Raw genomic sequence first — 24,895 nt, 5'->3', positions numbered from 1 at the left:
GGGTATAATGTCTAAAATAGAAAAAATTAAATACAATACGTTTTAAGACTGAAATTAAATGCGGATAAAATAGAGGAACAAAATTATAAACATATAAAACTACAATCAAGGACCGAAATGAAATGCGCGTGAAATGTAGGAGCTAAAATCAGAAATTAAAAAACTTCAGCACCCTAGTTGAATACTTTAAAGCTTAAAGGATTAGCCAAAGAATTCACCCCTCCCTTTGCAAAACACGGATATCAACTATCAAAACAATGTCATTTTAATAAGTTAATATATATTATTTTAAAAATAAACTAAACCTAACCTTATTAAACTAAACTCACACCCAACCGCCTCATCATCATCCTCTCCACTCTCTCTCCATCGTTCTCCCTTTCATCTTCCTCATGGTTCTTCGTAGACTTAACACCACCATCGGCCACCAACCGACCACTATACCCTGGTGACCTCCCTCATTTTAACAGCCGCAAGACTTGACCAGGTAAATCCCTAATCCTAACACAACTGAATACTTGGTATTACTTTAACCCTTTCTTTTCTTTGTTTACTTTGATCTAAACTTATGAAACCCAACGCTACTAGCTTAATGATCATAAGGCTCAGACGATTTCCACCACTACTCTCGGTTCACTCACACTCGACGGCGACCCAGACAAATAATGCTTACCCGAGAACATGATTCATAAGAAAATAAGTAAGAAAAAACTCTCTTTTTTAATTACCCATATTCATATTGTAAACACACAAAACACTAAGAAATATTAAGCAGTTGGTACCTAAATTTGAATTGCTTCCTCCTGAAAAGAAAATGGAATCCCTTTTTACAAATGTCTTTGGGGTTTAATACTCGATTACAATAATTTCATTCGTATCAATTTTTCAAGGCTCATCCCCCTTTTTTACATTGATTTTTTTTTTCTAATCAATGCTCTCTCCTCTTACACTGCTTTTGGGTGGTTAAATACCCATTACAAAGGAAATAAAGACAAACAATAGTGGAGCATGGGTGAGGCGCATGTTTCTATAGGAATCAAGGGATTGTGGGGGTTGGTGTTGAAAAAAATGTGATGGTGGGTAAGATGTTGAAAATGGTGCTTACAGCTGTCCCTCTTTGTCAATTCTTTGTCTCTTCTGAACTCTTCACTGGGGAATGTCAATTCTTCTCATTCTGTGAAATCGTCGATTCTTTGTTACAAATAATGTCATCTTTACTTTGTTCTCTCGGTTGAGTCTTCATCTTCAGTTCTTCTGATTATGAGTTCTTCTCATCCTGGTCGTTCCACTGGAAATGATGATCCCTCCAGAGAGGTGTTGCTGATTCAACTCCATATGTGATGAATCGAGCAAGAAGTTGACGCTAATCCAACTCTTTCTGCGATGGATTTGAGCGAAAATAATAATGTTGATCCACCTCCTTCTGTGATGGAAATCGAACGATATGTCGATTTGATCTACCTCATTCTGTGATAGAATCGAGCTAAAAGTTTACGCTAATCCAACTCCTTTTGTGATGGATTTGAGCGAAAATAAAAATGTCGATCCACCTCCTTCTGTGATAGAAATCGAACGATATGTTGGTGTTGATCTACCTCCTTCTGTGATAGAATCGCGCAAAAAGTTGACGCTGATCCAACTCCTTTTGCGATGGATTTGAGCGAAATTAAAAATGTCGATACACCTCCTTCTGTGATGAAATCAAACGAGATATCGGTGCTGATTTACCTCTTTCTGTGATAGAATCAAGCAAAAAGTTGACGCTGATCCAATTCTTTCTGCGATGGATTTGAGCGAAAATAAAAATGTCGATCAACCTTCTTCTGTGATGGAATCGAACGAAATGTTGGTGTTGATCTACCTCCTTCTGTGATAGAATCAAGCTAAAAGTTGATGTTGATCCAACTCATTCTGTGATGGATTTGAGCGAACAAATGTCGATCCACCTTCTTATGTGATAGAATCGAGCGACATGTTGGTGCTGATCTACCTTCTTCTGTGATAGAATCAAGCAAACAATTGAACAATCTCTTCATTATGAATTCTCTACTGGAAATGTTGATTGGTTTATCTTCTCTTTGAAGATTTTCAAACCTGCAAAAGATTATCATGTGTCAGTAATTTGGTGTTTAAAGTACCCGAAGGTATTGACCCAAGGGTCCTCGAATTTTGCTGAGATCCATTTCTTTCAAAGATGAAGACGTGAATTGATTCTTTGCTAAAATCTTCTTTAACATGGAATTGTGCAATGAAACCTCGCTAACTTTGGAATTCCTGTCAAATGTTCAACATCTGGATGAAAATGAATAAGAAATTTGTTTTAAGAGAAGCTCTCTCGAGTGAGATAAAATTTCTTGTTTCAAGGGAAAATTGTCTCAAGCGAGACGAAATTGGTTGTAAGAAAAACCATCTCAAGTGAGATACGTTTCTTCTTTCAAGGGAAACTGTCTTAAGAGAGATAAAAATTGTTTCAAGGGAAATTGTCTCAAGAGAGACAAAACTCGTTTCAAGGGAAACTATCTCAAGAGAGAAAAAATTTGCTTAAAGGGAAATGGTCTCAAAGATTTTTGTTTCAAGAGAAACTGTCTCAAGGGAGACAAAATTTGTTTCAAGAGAAACATATTCAAAGATTTTGTGATTCAAGAGAAACTGTCTCAAGCGAGACAAAATTTGTTTCAAGGGAAACTGTCTCAAGGGAGACAAAATTTATTTCAAGAGAAACATATTCAAAGATTTTGTGTTTCAAGAGAAACTGTCTCAAGCGAGACAAAATCTTCTGTTTCGAGAGAAACTATCTCAAGCGAGACAAAATCTTATGTTTCGAGGAAAACTATCTCAAGCGAGACAAAATCTTGTTTTAAGAAAAATAATCTCAAGTGAGATAAATCATTCATATTCAAAGATTTTGTGTTTCAAGAGAAACTGTCTCAAGCGAGACAAAATTTGTTTCAAGGGAAACTGTCTCAAGCGAGACAAAATCTTCTGTTTCGAGAGAAACTATCTCAAGCGAGGCAAAATCTTTTGTTTCGAGGGAAACTATCTCAAGCGAGACAAAATCTTGTTCAAAATCTTGTTTTAAGAAAAACAATCTCAAGTGAGATAAATCCTTCATATTCAATGAGACTATCTCAAGCGAGACAAAATCTTATGTTTCGAGGGAAACTATCTCAAGCGAGATAAAATCTTGTTTTAAGAAAAATAATCTCAAGTGAGATAAATCATTCATATTCAATGAGACTATCTCAAGCGAGACAAAATTTGTTTGGAAATGTTGAATCTGAAGATGATTGTTCCCTCTTGTTGAGGACGTCTTGTTATCTTTTAATCTCATCTTCTCCTGAAAGATCTGTAAAATGTATATGGATGTAACTATCCTGATGATGGATGTTTGATGCAAAGATTCAAATTCATGTATGTGTAATGCATGTTCTTCTTGATTAATAGCAGTGAAAATGTGCTCAAGCAATCTTGGTTCTCTTCTTGATCTGTTAGTCTTCATTCTTCTCTCACACCAAGGTGTACCATCACATTTCTCTGCAAACATCTACTTTCCTGGCTCCCTAACATTCAAATTCTTTTCCCCAATTTCTGGTTTTGAGCTTCTAGGTCTGAGGGACCTCTATCAATTTCCAGGCTAAACTCCCCAAAGAGATTGTCCTATTTGAAAATATTTTCTTTCTTTTTATTTTCAAAATATGGAAAGTTCATTTAAGAAAACATCATTCTTTTAGGCTCACAATTGAAGAAAATCTCACAACATGAGTTCAATAAATATTAAAAGAATCAACAGCTCTTTTAATCTTTCAAAGTTATATCTCTTTGAAAAGTGTCAAAATTGATGGGTTGGTTTCAAGTTAGCTCCCTTAAGTTTCTAAGGTTTCAGTCATCGAAATGTCCTCTCTTCTTCGGTCATTGTGAACCTTACGAGATGGCCCTCTTCTTTGGCTTGGCATTTTAATCGAATGCAGACAAAATGACGCAACTAGCATAATCAATCACTAGACTTTCTAGAACACTTTTGTTTCGGTTCTCTGAAATCTTTCATTTGTTCAAGCTTCATAGACTTCCTTTAACAAAGATACTGCAGAGACATCAATCTAAACATAAAATTCATGCGTGCTTGTGTGAGGTTGACTATAACAAGTGTTCCTTGATTCCCTTAGTCCATTTTCATCGAAACTCATTTTAGATCAATTTGATTTAATTTTTCATTGTCTGACTAGCTGAATTCAGCTTTATTGTATATACCTTATAATCGCTCTCATTGGGCTAACTGAAGGATTCATGTCGTCACAAAGTCTTTGACCTGACAATCACAGTGGAGCAAACACCGAACTGCCAAGTATCCGATCAATGTCATGGTTTGAATGTAATCTATTCATAAAGCCAGGGCTTTTGAGTTGCCTCTATAACCAATTGCTTTAGCGGAATAGCTCAGCTCTATAGTAATAATTTATTAGCATTTCGAGCATTCAGATTTAGAATTTCTTAAGCTCAACGAGAGAACTTGTTATAGTCTAGGTGTATTTGATAGTCAGGAAATTCCATATTTAGAGCTCAGTTCCCAAACAGCTGACCTAAACTAAATTCATCCACTCCACCATTCCATTTGTGAAGATTAGGATCATCGCTGAACGTCTTCAACAGAAGTGTAGTATAGGCATTTTTGCAATTCACACAAGAGATGCCCTATGTTGTCCGCTCCTATTCATACCTGAATGTCAAGCCTTTATCGTCATAGGCTATAGTGGTCCTGTAAGAGAAGGGTATAGGGTTCCTCTGTGTAAGGTCAAGGGTCTTTGTTTTATCAGTTTTCAATATTGTCAATTTATCAAAGATCTATAACTCTGATTCTTAAAAGAGCTTTTAATCTAGTGGATATTTAAAGAATTTCGAGTCTGAAAATTATTCTTTGCTCATAACCTCAGAAGGTAACATTTTACTTAAAATGTTCGATTGTCAAGTGATTTACAAACTTTTTAACGAAAAGAGAAAGAAAAGAAATTCAAACAAGACAATATAAAAGTGCATCAAAAGTTCGTAATGGCTGCAATGATTTTTTTCTCAGTTTGCATCAGAATGCCCTATCATATTTCGAACGTCCATGCCCCTGAATCGATTAAGTGTTGAACCTTGCACTTCAATGCCCCACAATTCTCAGTAGTATGCCCCGAGCTTCCCATGTGGTAGCTACATACTGCATTAGCATCATGCCCCTCAGGAAATGGAGGCTCTTTCGGTTTAGACCTAACTGGAGTCACGAGATTCTTCTCAACTAGTACTGGGAGCAACTCTTCATATATCACCGGAATTTCACTAATAGGGGTCTTCTCTTGGGTCATTTTATAAGGTTTGGCCCCACGATTAGTTGAATAAGAACTCACCGTATTGACATCGACTCTTCTCTTAACGTTGGTGCTATCAGAACCTCCTATCTTACCATTCCTAATGGCGTTCTCGATTAATTCCCCAGAAATAACTAGGTCGGTAAAGTTCTTGGTAGCATTTCCTACTAGATGCCCCAGATATGGAGCCTTCAAGGTATTCACAAAGATAATTGTAGCCTTCTTCTCCAGCAATGGGGGTTGTACTTGTGATGTCACATCGCGCCATCTTTGGGCGTACTGCATGAAGGTTTCGTTGTGTCGATTTTCCATGTATTGCAACGTTCACCTGTCAGGTACCAGGTTAGTGACGTGACGATACTGCTCCAAAAATGCTCGTGCCAAGTCCCTCCATGATTTAATCTGGGATCGAGTCAACTGATTGTACCATTTGATCGCCGATCCAGTCAGACTATCCTGGAAGCAATGTATTAGAAACTTCTCATTTTCAGTATAACCTGCCATTCTCTTGCAGAACATGGTGAGATGGGCCAATAGGCAAGGGGTCCCGTTGTATTTTTTGAAGTCTGGTGCTTTGAACTTCGGGGGCAATATGAGGTCAGGAACCAAGCTTAAATCCCTTGCGTTACTCACATAGAATTCATTGACCATCTCCTTGGATTTTACCACCTCTTCTAAATTTTTCACTCTTTAGACAATCTTTTCCCTTTCAGCTAATTCATTTAGGCCAGAGACCTTTATATTAGTACAACGTTCACCTGGCTTCAGCCCAGACGCAACAGGAAAATCAATGGGGAATGAAGCTATGACCTGATATTGTGGGTTCTCGACTGTGAAGCAGACTGGTGATCTGATTTCTTGACGCACAGAGGTGTGCTCTGGAATGTGAACATGTGTGAAACCCGGAGGATGTATGGGGTCTTTCGTAGTGGTCTTTCTAGCAGTCAAATGTCCTTTAAACATTTCATCCACCTTGTTCAGTAGATCGAGATGAGAGTTTGTGATACTAGCTTCCATTTGTGTCAACTTGTTTCTCATTTCTTCTTGCATCTCTTTCTGTTCTCTCTCAATTTTGGCTAACTTAACCTCTATTTCTTCAAGCATTTTCTTTCGCATGCAGATGATAAGCGTTCTCGCTACTAGTGTAAACCCAGATCACTGCGATCGAAAACCTTATCTTGTTATCATTAATTTAATGAATGAACGGTTTAATGCATGATTCGACAATGTATTGATGAATGCAAATGTCATGCAAAATGAATGTATCCAAAAGACATTTATCTCAAAATAACTGTTCCTAGAACAATTCTTAAAAAACCGAAAATGTCTCGGTACACTGGGAAAGTGAAAATCTGGTCCATCTGTAAGTTGCCTAGCTCCGACAAGCATCTGGTACTGCATCGTATTCAATGCATCTACCTCACCTCTTTCTTTCATAAGTCTTTTTGAGCTGGTTCGTGATATTCAACTATTGGCTTCAGCGACGAATCTTCTTGAATTCAACTTGTTACCTCAGCAAGTATACGTCCGGCTCGTCTCCTTGGTAGGTAGACTCCCTTTAGCTACTCGATCTAACATGGAGCATCTTCGAAATCCTGTCGATCCCATAGAAAGGCATTGTTGTGGTATTGTTTTTCAAGAACCTTCTACATTACCAGTCATTTAGGGATCAATACTTTTAAATGATATGTCATGTCCATGCAAATATATAATAAGAGCAGAAAAAAGGAAACCAATGTTAGTAGAAACAAAGACAACAAGAATTAAGTTAGTTAAAAAGATTAGTCCATAAATGTAGTCTTACCAAAAATAAATAAATATGACTCAAAATTGAGACTGAAAAAAAGACATACAAATAAAATTAATAATCCTAACCGCATGCGTTCTAGTTCTCCTAAGTATCCACATGGCTCTAGCGGGATAGGCTTACTAAATTCTCTATATGAGGTTGGGTTCTAGCAAAGGTTCTCAAGCCATCTTTACAACCTGCTAAGGTTGCCCCCCGATTATGGCCCGTTACAGACTTGCGAATCAGATTCAGCTCAGGGGATCACACCACTAAAAGCGTACCTCGGATCCGATATCCGGATAGGCAACTTAAGGTACTTTCCAGAGATACTTTATCAGACCCACACAAGGAAGCCCAATGCTCCTCGTGAGGTGTGACGTTTCTCCCTACTTAGGTAAACCAGGTTTGAGCTCGGGTTTAGAGCTATGATATGCAACAATCCTAAGTATTCACAAAAATGTAAGCATTAACCAGAGTGAAATCTATTTTTTTCTTTTTTGAAATAATATAATGAACAGTAAATTAAATAAGATCGAACTCGTAATTTCCAAAATAGTAAATACATGGTAACCAACTCGTGGCTCGACTCTTAATTTGTTTTAAAAACAAAATTCCCCAGCAGAGTCGCCAAGCTGTCGACACCGTTTTTTTCCCGGGCGGGGAAAGACCGATACCGACTCGGGAATTTTCTCTTTGAAAATCGTTTCGAAATGTGAGAAGTCGCCACTAATCATTTAAGGTGAGATTAGAACACCGTAAAAACTGGGTGATTTTAATAAAATATTTTATTTTAATAAAATATCGAGTTTTGGGATCTACAAAAAATCAGAAATCAGGTTCAGGAGTCAGTTACGCGTGGGGAAGGATTAGCACCCCCACAAGCGCCCAAAAATTGGTACCTAGTTGATTACCCTATATTTAAAATCGGAAACTTTGAGTTCGATCTTTATTTAATTTAAAAATCATTAAGGATGCAAAGTTTGAAAAGGATATTCGTTTATTGAGACCAATAGCATTCGTCCCCGAGCGTAAATGCGGGAGATCAACTATTATGCCTAATAACCGAACATTGCCTCGTTTTTAGAAAAACATGTAGTTTTGAAAAGGATGTCGACTTATTTAGGGAATTACTAGTAGTCACCACCTGAGCACAATCGCGGGAGATATATTATTAATTCCTTAATAACTGAACAATGCCTTAAGTTTTTTTAAAAAATGCAACCAAACAAAATTTTATTTGTCCTCATTAAACTAAAAATAAATTAAGACATTTTCTAATTTAAAGTGTCAAATTATGAAAATTAAGAAAAACCTATGGGCTCAAATATAAAATGTAAATTATAATATTAATACTTAGTGCTAACACTATATATATATATATATATATATATATATATATATATATATATAATATACCAATATTACTAAAATAAATAAAAGGAAACATAACACTTAAAAATGCAAAGTTATAAAAACTAAGTAAACTATTTAAACTAGGTATTAAATGATAAAGAATATAAACTTACCATTTCAACTACAAAAATAATAACAATTGAAGTAAAAAACAACATTTCACCATTTCAATTACAAAAACTAAAATAAAATTATGACTAATAGAAGAGACTAAAAATATAATAAACCCAAACATACCCACGACCAAAATGTAACATACAAAAACCTAAGGGTATAATGTCTAAAATAGAAAAAATTAAATACAATACGTTTTAAGACTGAAATTAAATGCGGATAAAATAGAGGAACAAAATTATAAACATATAAAACTACAATCAAGGACCGAAATGACATGCGCGTGAAATGTAGGAGCTAAAATCAGAAATTAAAAAACTTAAGCACCTGAGTTGAATACTTTAAAGCTTAAAGGATTAGCCAAAGAATTCACCCCTCCGTTTGCAAAACACGGATATCAACTATCAAAACAATGCCATTTTAATAAGTTAATATATATTATTTTAAAAATAAACTAAACCTAACCTTATTAAACTAAACTCACACCCAACCGCCTCATCATCATCCTCTCCACTCTCTCTCCATCGTTCTCCCTTTCATCTTCCTCATGGTTCTTCGCAGACTTAACACCACCATCGGCCACCAACCGACCACTATACCCTGGTGACCTCCCTTATTTTAACAGCCGCAAGACTTGACCAGGTAAATCCCTAATCCTAACACAACTGAATACTTGGTATTACTTTAACCCTTTCTCTTCTTTGTTTACTTTGATCTAAACTTATGAAACCCAACGCTACTAGCTTAATGATCCTAAGGCTCAGACGATTTCCACCACTACTCTCGGTTCACTCACACTCGGCGGCGACCCAGACAAATAATGCTTACCCGAGAACAAGATTCATAAGAAAATAAGTAAGAAAAACTCTCTTTTAATTACCCATATTCATATTGTAAACACAAAAAACACTAAGAAATATTAAGCAGTTGGTACCTAAATTTGAATTGCTTCCTCCTGAAAAGAAAATGGAATCCCTTTTTACAAATGTCTTTGGGGTTTAATACTCGATTACAACAATTTCATTCGTATCAATTTTTCAAGGCTCATCCCCCTGTTTTACATTGATTTTTTTTTTGCTAATCGATGCTCTCTCCTCTTACACTGCTTTTGGGTGGTTAAATACCCATTACAAAGGAAATAAAGACAAACAATAGTGGAGCATGGGTGAGGCACATGTTTCTGCAGGAATCAAGGGATTGTGGGGGTTGGTGTTGAGAAAAATGTGATGGTGGGTAAGATGTTGAAAATGGTGCTTACACAAGGTATAACAATGAGGTTTCTGATTTATTTGACTGACAGGAACAGGAACAGAAACCCGGTGGTTTCTATATTGCTTTCGATGTTTTCTTTCAGATTCAAGCTCTTTTTTAAGAACTCCAATCTAGCAAAGCATATATGTTGGTTCATGGGAACAAGTTCAGAGTTCAAAAAGTATTATCGAAAGGAACCAGACTGCAACAACCATAAATACTATTATCTGTACAAGTTTTGAGTATCTACATCAAAAGATATTTATCTACAAAATACTGGGAAACAGAAATTGTTGCTCACTTGAGTACGTAAGATACGTTTATCCACTTCAATTTGTTTCTCACCCATACCCTTCACCTTGCCTCCAGCTTGACGCTCAAGGTGAGTTCACATTTTAGTAAGACGTGGCAATTGGTATTCCATTTGAGCCAATGCAACCTAGAAAGGTATCATAATTTGAATAACAAATGTATAGATTATTCTTCTTTTGCTCATGTTCATTACAGAAAGATTTTACCAACTTCAATCTAATATCGGTTGTGTCTATGACATCCGAATTTTTATCAAACAAACAATCTGAGCTTGCCTGTAAAGCTGCTTATGTGTTGCTGCTCGCTGATTGAAGATGTCCAGGATTAGAGCAGTCCGATCACAAACTCTAACATCCCCACCAAACGCCTTCTCCAAGTTGCGCAATTGTCTGAAATTTAATTATAGACTCAGATGAGATCAAATGTAAAATAATGATGGTTTCATGTTACATTCTTAAGGTTCAAACAATTGACATCCCAGATGATACTCCCCTCATTAAAAACACTCTAAACTAAGATTCTAAAATAAAGGTTTAAACAAAGATAATTATTACAAACCTTACCCCGGAGAGAGCTCATCATCAAATATTACAGTCTCAACCTCAAAAGCACGGATTGCGCTATTAATTTCTGCAACCTTCCCTGATCCTATGTATGTCCTCGGATTGGGAGAAGCTAACCTTCAAGGCAAAAAAAAAAATACAGTGGAAAGTTTCAGCTTAGAGTATGAAAATGCAATTCGATTAAACATACAACACTCTTACTTCTGATAAGTTGAACCAACGACCATAAGCCCAGCAGTCTCGGCCAGCTGAGCCAGCTCTTCAAGAGACTCCTCGATGGCAAACGAATCCGAAATCTCGCCTTTTCGCTCCACGCCCACTAAATAAGCTTTTTCTTCAAAAATGTTCAAAGAAATTAAAAATTAATTTGATTAATAATTCAAAAAATTTCCCCAAAATTTGAACTGATAAAATCCAAATATTTTTACCTCCTTCCCATTTCGTAGCTTGAACCTATCCTCAAAGCTTTTATCGTCACTGTCATCATTGTCGTCTCTCTTCTTCCAAAATATTGCCGGTTTGGATGTATCGTCCACCGGTTCAGTTCCGGCAACTCCATTAACGTGTTCATCAACCACTTCCTCTTCATCTTCGGCCTTGATTGTCGGACTTTGCAACGAAACACTATCCACTTCGTATCCTCATTGAGCAACCCTGGCAACAATACTCCTATTATTGCTGTGAGTAGAAAAACTGAGAGGGCCACCAGAGCGATTAAGATTAAAATTCCATGGGAAATTGATGTCGTAAATTAAAGGTGAAGGAGAAATGATAGAACACAAACACATGCCCATCATAAAATCCTTTTGCTAGAATTGTATGTAGCATTTCTTCGTCTCTAAAGTCTAAACTGTTACTCTGGAATCTTCAATTTTCAAATATTTATTTACTTCAAATTAGATCCCATCTGTCCAAGTTTAAAAGTCCATTCAAAATTAGGTTTTTCATATTTTTTAAATAAAATATTCTTTGATGTAAAGTATTATGAATAAAATTTGAACTAGTTTAGCTTTTCTTTCATTTATTAATAAAATATTGATTTTATATTTGATCTATATCAATTATTGAATTTATTTTTGAAAATAGTTTTTATATTTTTATATCTAAATTATCTTTACATAAAATAGAAGTATATATACACTTTATATGAGTTGTTAAATAATTGGTTTGTATAAACAACATATAAGAATGCATGTTCATTTTGATATATCCATTAACAAGTGCCATTAATGCTGTTTGCTCAATCTGTCATTTCTTGAATAGGCACGCTCGCGGATACTAATCTAAGCCCTATATGTATGTATACCTTTTCCTACCTCCTGCAATCTAAATGGACTCGAGCTTGAAACATGTTCACATTTGTGCATCTTCCTTTGTATTCATGTTATCTATTGGTGCCTATGATTTACTTTTTGATTGATTGCTCATTTTTTTGGTTAAGTCCGCAGTGTGCCCTGGTTACCTCTGAATCTTATGCATGAGTTTCTAAAACAATGATACACAATATATATCATGCTTTTTTCCCCTGACACTTACTATGATAAGACTTGCAAGACGTCCCTTTTCTCAACTGAACTGCTCGATTTCTGGTCATATTTCTAATTTCTCCGTTCAAGTTTCAACTTTTGTGGGTCAGTATGGAAGTTAATATAGCTGGGCCATTTACCGATGGGACTCAGAATAACAGGAGAAGATGGGGTCAAAAACGCTATAGTTTGCATTCCATCTTGCAATCAAGGCAACAAATAATGATGAGACTAAATTAGTGCATCTCCCTTCTTCTCGGCCGTTTGTGGTGAAACATCTCAGATTATTCAAGCTTTAACTTAAAAAGTAGTATCAAAATAGTGGGTGTGGTGTCCTGTGGAGATCATGCCAACATGAAATTTGTTGGTAGTCTTTGAAGAGGTTGGTGGAGATGCATCAAAAATCTCTCTTGCGAGGAGATTGGTTTTATAAACATTACCTAGACAACATCACAAGTCAGGAAGCTGTGAAGAAGAAGAAGAAGAAGAAGAAAAATGAGTAAGGATATAGGTGGAGAAGATATTCCAGTGTCACTATTGTTTAATTGCATTAGGCAACCGTCATTAAATTCATCATGTATGAATGATTTGTAAAGTAGTGGGTGAAAACTAGTAAAAGTATTGTTCAACATTGATTTTAAGAAATGAAACATTATTGTTTCCAGATTTTATTTTCCATTGATTGGGAAGCTCAGTGTAGTGCACTGGATTCTAAGCTCAGAAAACAAACAAGGACTACTTTTATTTCATACTTTCAGCACCAAGTTAAGCGGAGTACATGGCTGTTTTCTGCTCGATTTCATCTTTCCTTTCCCCCCACTGTCTTGTCAACTATTTAGCAGTAAATTAAAGTTGGCGTGGCCTCCACACCCCAATCTTTGGCCACAGTATGATCTAATCAAAACCATAAATTCATCAATAAAGTAAATAACTACCTCTACGATCTTTTGCTTCAGGCAAGTTTTAGGTAAATCAAAAGTTAATCGCACAATGTATTATAAGAAGCAACATAAGAGATGCTACCTTAAATTCATCCACATCCATCTTCAAGACTATGTGGTGGGTGAGATTTTGCATTTGAGTTCATCAGAAGCTCTTAGAGTATCCATTGCTACGGGTGGAGCACTTCAGAAGCTTTGAATTGCTCTTGGAGTTGTTTGAGCTCTACTTGCAATAATCTTGTGAGAGCCTTAGTTGACTGTTTGTTGTGACGAGAAGTTATAAGTAGAAACTCAGAATAAAGTTAAAAATCATGCATAAATTGTCCAGCTTGATGTGAAGTTTAATCCACGTTCACTGCATCAATATTGATGTATAGCAGGTAAGACACTGATTATTGGTGATCTATACTATGGGGGTGTCAACTTGAGATAAATGGTTATTTTTCTTGAAGAATTCACATCTATTCTTGAATTGGTGTTTAGGTTAATCTCAATCAGAATTCGTCTCAAAATTTAACATAATTTTTTTTTTCTTTATGTCAACCATTGATAATGAGACTCTAGTTTATTATCCATATAATTTTAATTATTCAACCATCAACGAAACAATATAACAATAATCATTTCAATAATATTAGAAAAGATTATTTATAATTATTTTCAAGAAATTTAGAAACAAATGAAGGTATGAAAATTATTGGTCAGTATCCCAATTATTGCATTGGAATTGAAAATGACCCAAGAAAGATGAAAGAGCATGCACCACTACCACAATTGTTGAATGCAAAAATTCAAACCCCATCCAAAAATTTAAAAAATGCATCACAAAATCCAGATAAAATAAGTCCGACGTGGGCTTCTTCGCTCCACATTTCCATTTCCATGCTACCCCACAATATTATCCACTCCTCTCACAACACATAGACCACAGGCTCTTTAGAGACGGCCCACAAAATGAAATGAGAAAAATAAATGTCCTTCCCATGGGGCCATGATAATAGACATTAGTTACTGGTTTCCTTCTATTCGACAAATGGGAAACTGGAGCTAATATTTCCATTTTTAATATCGTTTACGCAAAACTTCAAACACTTTCTGCTCTTTCTTCAATGGCTCTCCCTCAGCTAATCCCTTCCCACTCTTCTTCTTCGCTCACTCACCAACCTTCGATAAACCATCGGGCAGCCAACCCATACCCCATTTTTAAGCCCTTTTTGAAATCATCCTCTCTCTCTCAATCGCGCAGGTATCAAAGGCTCAACTCTCTCCGCTGCTCGGCTTCTTCTTTCTCCGATAATCACCACACCGATCCTCCAACATCAGACGACGTCGAAGAGCTCCCTATATTTCCTCTCCCCTTGGTTCTCTTCCCCGGCGCCATCCTCCCTCTCCAGATCTTTGAGTTCCGCTACCGCATTATGATGCACACTCTCCTCCACACTGACCTTCGCTTCGGCGTCATTTACTCCGACTCCGTCACCGGCACCGCAGACGTTGGATGCGTCGGCGAAATCGTCAAACACGAACGTCTCGTCGATGACCGCTTCTTCCTCATATGTAAAGGCCAGGAACGGTTCCGTATCGCCAACGTTGTCCGCAAGAAGCCGTATCTCGTCGCGGAAGTCAATTGGCTCGAAGACCGACCTTCCGGCTCTGAAGATTTGGACGGGTTGGCCAACGAAGTGGAGAATTACATGAAAGACGTGATTCGGTTATCGAACCGGCTTAACGGGAAACAGGAAAAGGAAGCGCTGGATTTGAGGAGGAACCAATTTCCAACTCCGTTTTCGTTTTTTGTGGGGAGTACATTCGAAGGTGCGCCCAGAGAGCAACAGGCTTTACTGGAGTTGGAAGATACTGCGACCAGACTAAAAAGAGAGAAGGAAACTTTAAGGAACACCCTTAATTACTTGTCTGCCGCTTCGGCTGTGAAAGATGTGTTTCCCTCTTCATCCTGAGAATTTAATCAAAATATCGAATCGAAAACCTCAGTGAGTATATAGATATTCTGATGTGTAATTCGTTATACACGAACTGTAAACTATGGATAATGAAGCTATGCTTGTTTTTCATCAGCTGTTCTTGTTAGCCTCTTGAATGAATGGCTAATTTCTGCAAAAGCTGATCTTTTGGATCTGTTTTAAGTTCCAGTTTCAGAACAGCAATAGCTGGGGCTTGCCAGGCCAGTCATCTCCAATCTATTGTATTTCTTTAAACAAGTAATTTCTCCCATCCCCATAAAACTAGAATGCATTTTACATGAGTAAAAATTACACTAGCCATTCCCATCATTATATGGATAAATATGTTCTACAAATACAACTCTGAATTATTCTATAAAAGCCGTGTAGGATCACCAACTGCTGAACTTCCTAAAGGACTGTTTCTTTTCAGATGCTTCCATTACAGTATCATTCTCAACTCTCTGCACGCATGAAATACCCATCAGTGGGTAATCAAACCCTAAAATCTAATCAAAATCATTAAACTACAAACTCTGTTATGTCATGTTTCGATTATTTAAATATCGAACCATAAGTGTCTAGTTGTGGAAAACGTCATGCTAACCTTGAAACACCGATTGTTCTTTGCATCGCAGATTGGATAATCATGGGGGCAGCAGTGACGATTGCCTTTGCAACACACGGCTGAATCCAACTCACAACACTTCCACGAAAAGCATATTCCGAATAGGCGATGTGTACATCAACAGGTTTCCCCAACTGAACAGTACGTGAAGAAACCACACTTAGTTGGTCCCGGAGGAGGGGGATTTGGGCTAGTTTTTATTGGATACGAAGCCAACATGTTAATGCCACAAACCCCTTCAGAATTGCCACTGTTACGTATCATACGAATATAGCCATTCATTCCCCACCTCGAACCCCACGAGTTTTTCACAATCCAATAATCCAGTCCATTTTCTGAACCATAACCCACAATCAACACAGCATGATCCAAGGAAGTCGAACATGGACCGGTGAAAATCCCCCGTCCCCATATATTATCGATAATCATAATCATACTATATCAACAAAGGTATACTCTTTCAAAACAGCTATTAGAAGTTAAAACCAACCTTGGAGTACAATTGAAATGCTCTCTCGCTCCCGCATATACCGACAATCACAGGTTGAGTGGCCACTGCTTGCAATAGCTGCTTCTCAATGTTCATAGGCACATCAGCGTAATCATCAATTGTTACCACGCGTCGTTTCATCTGTAATATATACAACAAAACTGAAGTTATTGAACAGAATCAAACATTATGACAAAGTAGAAGATCAAAGGAATCGGAAAGCCATTACAATCAATGACAACTGATATAGGTAATCTTCTTCGGTGTCTATTCCATGGTTATCAATGACAACTGATACGCATAATCCATCAACCCACCCTCACAGCCAGTATTGTAAGTTCTATCACTATCAACCAATTCTTGTTCAGAGAGGCTAACAAGAGATCCAGTGACAATTTTATTTACAACTTCCATGGCTCCAGTTGCCGCAAATGCCTAACAAGCATCTACACAAAATCAATATTTAGATTCCCCCCCATATAAATTACATAAAAACAAGTTTAATCTACAGCTTGTAACATTTTTGGAATGGTCAATTCATATTGGAAAAATAAACTACGCGATCCAGATGATTAAATCGGTTCTTGTTAATCACCCAAAAAAAGAAAGTAAAAAAAAACTTAACTTGTCGCGAAGAATTTATCAAATCAGAAACAAAAAAGAAAAGGTAATATGAAAAAAGTGAGTATATACCACAACTTCCTTGATCTTTGACCTGGGTTACGGTGCCTTTATTCCTCCAATCCAGTGAAGCAGGAATATCTCGAACAAGACCGGGCTCTCGAAGGTTGGGTCGCATAAACTCAATGGCAGCAGCTGAGAGACCCAAACGAGAGGCCTTGAACTCGTGGTGAGTGAGATCAGCAAATGCATTGAGAGCCAAAGAAAAAGAAGAATTTGCCATATCATTGTGCTGAATAACAAAGGCGTAGTTGTCTTGGAAGACTCTAAGTCTGTAAGATTTTTCCTCCTCCGAGGAGTAGGTTTTCCCATGTTGATCGCACCAAGATTCAAAGAGCTGTGATAAATGGGAAGGAGAAGAAGAAGAAGAAATATCAAAGAAAAGGAGGTAAGATAACAGAAAGGAAGCCAAGAGAGGTTCCATTTATTTTGTTTTGAGAAAAGGGAGGGTGATTTGGGTTTCCTAATTGGTTCAGTGGACTCAACTTGCCTACAACTGTGGGTAGGGTTGTAAAATCAGATAATCGGACAGATTTCAGTTAGATCTTGACAGGTCGAGTAAAATCAGATACAAGTTAAATTAGGTTGATTTGACATCAGATTCAGATCGAATTCAGGTTGGGTCAAATTAGTTCGGGTTATTTTCAGGTTGATTTGACATCAGATCCAGATCGGGTTCAGGTCGGGTCATTTTCAGTTCAGATCGATGTCAGTTCAGGTCGAAGCAGATAAATACCAGGTTAATTCAGGTTCGGGTGGACTTCAGTCGGATCTCGTTCAGATCGGGTCACATTATTGACAGATAAAATTCAGGTCGGATGTTTATCGGATACAGATTGAGTTTAGGTCGGGTCGTTATTATTTTTTGGATTAATTATTTTGTCATCTTTTGTGATTATTTAATTGTAATTTGTAATTATATATGATTTCGAGTAAATTAAGAGAAAAATAAATATTCATAAATCAATTTTTTTAAAAATATAAATTTAATGACAACATTGAAGAAATGTAAAATTACAAATAAAATCTTTAAATATAAATTGAACAACACACATATGTAAGGGACTAAATCGAAATAAATTTAAAATACGATGTTTAAAATAATATAAAAAATGACTAAATTAAACACATTTAAAAAATTATGGGTCAGTTACAAAAATAAAAATAAATAACAACTAACAATGGAAGATGCAAATATACATTTAAGAACTAAATTAAATACATATAAAAGTGAAATACTTAAAATTGAAATAAATTAAAAAACACAAAAGGATTAAATCGAAATAAATACAAAATGTGAATAAATAATGAAAATATAGTAAATTGCATTCATTTAAAGTTTATATATAAACTATATTTATATTATAAACTATATAATTGTTATAAGCTATATATATATAAATTATGTTTATGTGAAATATATATATAAACTATATATGTATAAACTATAAAAAGTATATAGTTTATAAAATATTATTTATATTAATATAGTATATATATGTATATGTATGTATATAAACTATATATGTATGAAGTATATAAAATATATAGTTTATATATTATTAATATATATATATATATATTAAATAAATACTATGCATAAACTTTATAAAGTAATAAATTATATAGTTTATAAAACCCTAAACCCTAAACCCTAAAACATAAACCCTAAATCCTAAACTTTATAAACTATATATGTATAGACACATTTGATAATTCATATATAGATTATATAAACAATAGTTTATATAAATTATATATGTAACATTAACCTATAGTCTATAAACAATAGTTAATATATGTAACTTATAGACTTATAATATATGTATACATGTAAACTATATATGTAACTTATAGTACATGTATGTATAAACTATGTATAGTATGTATATATATATAACCTATATATATAAACCATATAAAGTAAATTACTTATATAGTTCATAGAAGTACTATGCATAAACTATATAAAGTAATAAAATATATAATTTATATAAACCCTAAACACTATGCATAAACAATAGTTAATATATGTAACCTATAGTATATGTATACATGTAAACTATATATGTAACTTATAGTATGTGTATGTATAAACTATGTATAGTATATATAAACTATTTATATATAACCTATAGTATATGTATATATACAATCTATTTATATGTTATATAAACTATATATGTAACTTATAGTTTATAAATAGTAGTTTATATTAGTGTACTATATAGTTTATACTTTATAACCTATAGTATATAATTTATAAACTATAGTTTATATTAATGTACTATATAGTTTATATTAATGTTAATTATATTAACTATGATTTATATTAATATAGTATATAGTTTATAAACTATACTATATTAATATTAATTATATTAACTATAGTTTATAAACTATATTATATAATTTATAACATATAGTTTATATTAATATTAATTTTATAGATTATATTTTATATTAATATTAATTACAAATTATAAACTATGTATAGGGCTTTTTCTCAGCTGGCTTTTCTCAGCTTTTGGTGCCATTGTTCTTCAGTTGTTGGGAATTGTTTGGTCTCTAGGAAAGAGAAGAATAAGAGTTTTTAATTCGCAGGAATAAAAGATTAGATGTTTGCGAGGGAAGTTAGGCGGTATCGGTAGGAGCTGAAGCGGGAATTGGATTTTTAAGATTGACAAGGATCGATGACGTGAATGATTTGAACCGTTGAATGGAATTGAATTATGCAGTGAGTTTACTGTAGAGATGGTTTAGAATTTTGGGATCCATTTTTTGGGCGCGGAGTAGGCGTTGTCTTCGCGCCTTGGATTACAGTTGACGAGAAGGGGAGATCGACGGATGAGATTTATCTTTTATTTATAAAATTGACGGAGATGGTTGACGTGGTAGGATAGCGAAAGTGGATGACATCAGATGGACGTTTCTGTTGCTATTTTTTATTGCATCTTTGTACCTAAAGGGATTGAAATCTTTTTTTTTTTAATACCTATAGCTTCTAGAACAATTGACATGGAAAATATACAGGCTCTGGTGAAAGATCTCGACACACTTTTGCTTGGGAACTTGGAAAATGCAGAGAAAAACCAGATTTAAGGGAATTTAATTGGCTATGGTGATGGATATATCACACCAATTCTCATACATTTAAGGGAATTTAATTGGATACGGTGATGGATATATCACACCAATTCTCATACATTTTATCAAAAACTACGATGTTGAATTGTTTCTTAATTATTTTAATTTTAATTTTTTAAGGAATTTAACATTAAGAGAAATCATTGGAATTTGAGATTCAGTCTTGTTTCTTCCGTTTACATCTAACTTCTACTTATTAATTACTTATTATATTTATTATGTTTAACAGTAACTGAAACAAATTTTTATTGATGTTTTTGTTTTTTGTAGGATGTTTTAGTCCAAAGTAACACATCCTCATTTTGCTTGATATTATTTCTGTTATTATAAACAATGTTAAATGCTTAATTATGTAAGGGTTTGGTAAAATTGAAAATATTTGGCACTGTTGCCCATCGTATTCCCTTTGGTTTTACTGCTGACTGCATGTTTGTTTAATGCAGAAATATTGTGTTTATTATGTTTATCTGAAACAAATTTTAATTGATGTTTTTTTTTTGTAGGATGCTTCTGTCTAAAGTATCACGTTCTGATTTTCCCTGATATTAATTTTATTTTCATAAACAATGTTGAATGTTTTATTATGTAAGGGTTTGATAAAGTCGAAAATGTTTGGCACTGTTAGCCATCGTATTCCCTTTGGCTTTACCACTGATTAAATGTTTGTTTAATGCAGAAAATCTACCTTCTGTTGCTGCCTGTTGTTGCTTGCTTCTTGTTGTTGCCTTGTATTTTATTTTGTTGGTCTGACTTAAATAAATTGTTCAAACTGTTATTTTTTTTTGAAATAGTTACTCATGTTAAATTATGTTGGTAGCTTTAAAAGTTGACCGTAATTTAACAACGTTGCATCTATTCCGATATAAAAGCTCGATGAAGAAATTTATGATAGCAAAGTTAGGCTTTTAGACTTATAACATTTTTGTTATAATATCTGAGAACTTAATTTTTTTTTTCATTTTATTGTATTGAACTTGAATTGACTCAAATGTAATTCAAATTTTTTATTAAATGTTATTTAAATTATTATTATCAATTAAATTTATATTTTATATTATTTTTCATTTATGTTATAATTGTTAGATACTTTTTTGTATAAAAATTAAACGGTATAATTTATATTTAGATTTTAGAGAATTAATCATGTTTAATATTAACATTCAGTTATTATCAATTTAATTATTATTTTATTGCCAAAATTATTCATATTATTAATGTAAACCATTAATATATATTACATAATAAATACTTTTATTATTAATATTATTTTTTCTTTATATAAATTAAACTATATAATTTATATAAATTAAATTATATTAATTTTCCTTTTGCATTATTAATAATGTTTTATCTAATTTACATTTAAATAATTTTATTATTTTTATTAAATAATTTTATATAATAGGTCTATTTATCAATATAAGTATCATAATAAATATTTTATTATAACATTTAAAAAGTAATCATATTAATATTTTAATTACATCATAAGTTAAAAAACTAATAATTTATAAGATTTCTATGGTAATATATAAGTCAGGTAAATATCATATCAGGTCATTAACAAGTCGGATCATTTACAGTTCAGGCTAAAAATAAGTCAGGTTAAAAACAGGTCAGGTTGAAAACAGGTCGGGTAATACCAGTTATTTACCAGGTCAATCTCGGGTTCGAGTTCATATCACTTAGATGCAGTTCGAGTTCAGGTATCATATTTTCGGTTCAATTCGGGTTCAGGTCGGATGCAGGTCGGGTTCGGATCCACAATTTTCATGTCTAAATCGGGTTCAGGTCAACACCAGTTCTAACTCGAGTCGATTTCGGATCACCACAGTGTAGGTTAAAAACAGTTTGACTCGAGTCAGGTTTAATCAGTTTTGCAGGTTGAGTCAACATTTTACAGCCCTAACTGTGGGGTTGTGTCCAAGCAAATAGGAAGTGAAACCGCATGGCTTTCTTTCTTACAATGGGTACGTAATTGTCCTAAACCATCATCTCGTCCTGATAAGATCAGTTTAGAAGGTTATAATTGAATTATAATGCTCCGGGCTTATGTTTGTCGGTTTTTTTCTTTTTAATTTCGCAATATGTTGTGTATTTATTGGTCCAAATTTGCACAAGTGACAGACTCTAGAGCATGCCGCGTCAGATCAAGTATATATATCTTTGTCTGAAATCTGAATCATTTAACCTACTTAAAGCCGAATCTTCCATTGTCTTCGATTGTATTTTTTTAATATATAATTTTTTATAGTGTAATTATATACTTAAAGTTTCTAAGGATGTAATTAGATATTATTTTTCTTGGAAAAATAAATATATATATGTATATATAATTTTAATATTTTAAGTATGTAATTAGAAAAATTATGTAAAATTTAATGCCACTGTTTTAATCATTGTCCTCAAATTGCTGAATTATAGTATGAAGGATTTTCGGTCGATGTTTTGTTGTTCTGTTGTTTATAAAGTTATCACTAGAATCATAGTTGGGTAGGCTTACGACGGTTTTTCTGTGCATGATAGCTTTGAATCAATTGACTTTTGTACAGAATCAGCACACCAAGGTACTTGCCAAGGTCTATAACCTCTATATAACCAAGCTCACTCGTAATATCATCACGTATTTCTCTTGAGACGTAGTTTGAGAAGAAAATTTGTGTTTTAAAGGTAATTACCCGATGACCCGAGCTGATACACAAATCTTCTAAGGTCGCTTTCATAACATTCATTTGATCAACAGAGGTTTCACCGAATAAGATTAAGTCATCAATATTCCTCACAATCGTTTAAGATAGTCTTTCCATACACGACACAAAAAGATAAGGCGAAAGTGGACCGTGTTGCCTAGTTTCTCTTATTGGCTTGAATTCTTCAGTCTTCACCCCATTCTAAAGGACTTGTACAGTTAGTGAACGAACACGCAACATAATCAAAACAATGAGATTAGATGGAAGCCTCACGCCTTAAAGTGTGTCTTCAATAAAGTTTCACTCTAAGCGAACATAGATGTTTTCGAGATCTACCTTAACAACCATCGTTCCTTTACCTCCCTTTTTATGTTGCATAGTATGGATAATCTCATGCGCCAAAATATTTGATAAAAATAATTTTTATTTTTAATATAATGTTTAACTCTTTTAAATAAAAATAATAATGCACTCAATTATAGTTAAATTTACTTCGTTTTCAAAATATTACAACAATAATTGTATCAATCGAAATAAGATTCAATTATAAAAAAACATTTTCATTAAATAAAAAGGATAAATAGAAAATAAACAATCGGGACATGGGCCTAAAGCTTTTAACATGAAGCATTATTTTCAGAATAAATTGTCCATAGGGGCTATGGGCTTTATGATCAAATAAAATGACATTTATTGAGCCAGCCCAAATATATTTGTTCTGATTTTTCTTTTGGGGTAAATTCTCGTTTCACCACGAAAAATAGGATTTGCCCTAATCTTCGCTGACAGCCGCCACTCATCTTAGCTCCGTCGCCGTCTTTCTGGTTCTCAGGCGCTGCCACTGTATACTTTAACTTACTCGCAGCTGATTCCACCGCCAGGTTCGGTTCTTTCTCTCTCTTTTTATAATAAATTTGTTTCTTTTACTTCTGTTTTTCTTGAAAATTGTTTAAAATGCCTATATTTTCCTTGTATTTTTATGAACCCAGATTCCCGAATCTGGGTAAAAAAAAAAGGGTGAGTGCTGGGTTTTAGTTTAAACTATTTTTTTTCAAGAAAAAATATTTTTAAACCTTAGAACTGAACAATTATATCGTAATCAAAGTAAACACGATTTCTACACTTTCAATCATAATTGAGTGTTCTTAACCTTTGATTTTGTGTTTGAGTCTAACTGTTATTGAATTGGACATTATTGATATCTCTCTGTTTCTGTGTATATTACTTTGTTGGTTTTCATGGTTATTATGTAATAAGCTTGTTTCTGGATTGTAGTTTTATTAAAGATGAGGAAAGGATTGCACCCTCAGATGCAATGGATATCATATGTGACCCCGAGTGGTCGTTTGATTAATTTCATGATGACAAAAATACATAGTGTTGGTAAAGTTTATCACTTAAGGGCTAAACGTCAATTAGCTGCAACCGAAGGACAGATTGCTAAGTTCAACCGTCGCTATGGGCTGGAGAAGCCGGATGATACTGAGAACTCAGAAAAAAATGAAAAATGAGTCATGGTTGTTGGCAATGCAATGTTGGGTATTTTTAGTTCGATTTAAGCATCTATGTTGTCGAGTAACATTAGTGTCGATAGTTAATTGAAGGTCATTTGATCTTTTGGATAAGATAGTGTTTCAATTGTGGTTTGACAATCTTTCATTCAGTGTGTTGCTGCTTTAATATATAGCTTATAAGAGTTCTTCGTTTTTCGGAGTTTTTCGGAGTTTCATTCCTTCTTTCCTATGGATTTTTCAATGATCATGTCTTATTGAGGCTTGATGTTCGTTTGGGATAACTATTGTTGCAAGCAAGACCAGAGATGTATTAACTTTCTTCATCTTATTTTATGCTTTTGATGAGACAATACATAGATTTGAACGTCAAGTTGGATCTTTTTATTGTGCAGTTTACTTTGGAGCTTTGATTGATTGGAAGTTGATAGTTGTTCCTTTAATCTGCATTTTTTAGTCATCTGTTAGATGTATGCGTTCTTCTATGTACCAATATATCTTTTCGGATGGCTTATAAGTTGATGTCTCGTGTT

General features: G+C 34.3%; 2 protein-coding genes, 1 long non-coding RNA gene and 1 pseudogene across 4 annotated transcripts; 3 read left to right on the top strand and 1 right to left on the bottom strand.

The window, feature by feature from the left end:
- The first annotated feature begins 9,131 nt into the window (after window positions 1-9,131).
- LOC120167533 lies at window positions 9,132-10,220 on the top strand. Of its 2 annotated transcripts, none has more exons than XR_005520056.1 (3): window positions 9,132-9,303; window positions 9,405-9,516; window positions 9,797-10,220. It is a non-coding gene; the product is annotated as an uncharacterized LOC120167533 (long non-coding RNA). The 2 variants fall into 2 exon arrangements; XR_005520055.1 differs by having other exon boundaries at window positions 9,405-9,890; window positions 9,962-10,220.
- Window positions 10,221-14,275: 4,055 nt separating this feature from the next.
- Window positions 14,276-15,268, top strand: LOC120167499 (lon protease 2-like). Its single transcript, XM_039176495.1, has one exon. It carries the CDS (start codon window positions 14,364-14,366, stop codon window positions 15,210-15,212), a length of 849 nt encoding a protein of 282 aa, XP_039032426.1. The 5' UTR covers window positions 14,276-14,363; the 3' UTR covers window positions 15,213-15,268.
- A 256-nt stretch (window positions 15,269-15,524) lies between these two features.
- LOC120167502 lies at window positions 15,525-17,480 on the bottom strand (annotated as a pseudogene).
- A 6,105-nt stretch (window positions 17,481-23,585) lies between these two features.
- LOC120167501 lies at window positions 23,586-24,468 on the top strand. Its single transcript, XM_039176497.1, has 2 exons — window positions 23,586-23,732; window positions 24,127-24,468. Exon 2 carries the CDS (start codon window positions 24,138-24,140, stop codon window positions 24,360-24,362), a length of 225 nt encoding a protein of 74 aa, XP_039032428.1. The 5' UTR covers window positions 23,586-23,732; window positions 24,127-24,137; the 3' UTR covers window positions 24,363-24,468.
- The last annotated feature ends 427 nt before the right edge of the window (window positions 24,469-24,895 follow it).

Source organism: Hibiscus syriacus, unplaced genomic scaffold (genome assembly GCF_006381635.1).
Source record: "Hibiscus syriacus cultivar Baekdansim isolate YM2019G1 unplaced genomic scaffold, ASM638163v2 tig00111689_pilon, whole genome shotgun sequence".
Lineage (NCBI taxonomy): Eukaryota > Viridiplantae > Streptophyta > Magnoliopsida > Malvales > Malvaceae > Hibiscus > Hibiscus syriacus.
The sequence above is the reverse complement of the archived record's forward strand: the minus strand, read 5'-3'. Positions and strand labels throughout refer to the sequence as shown.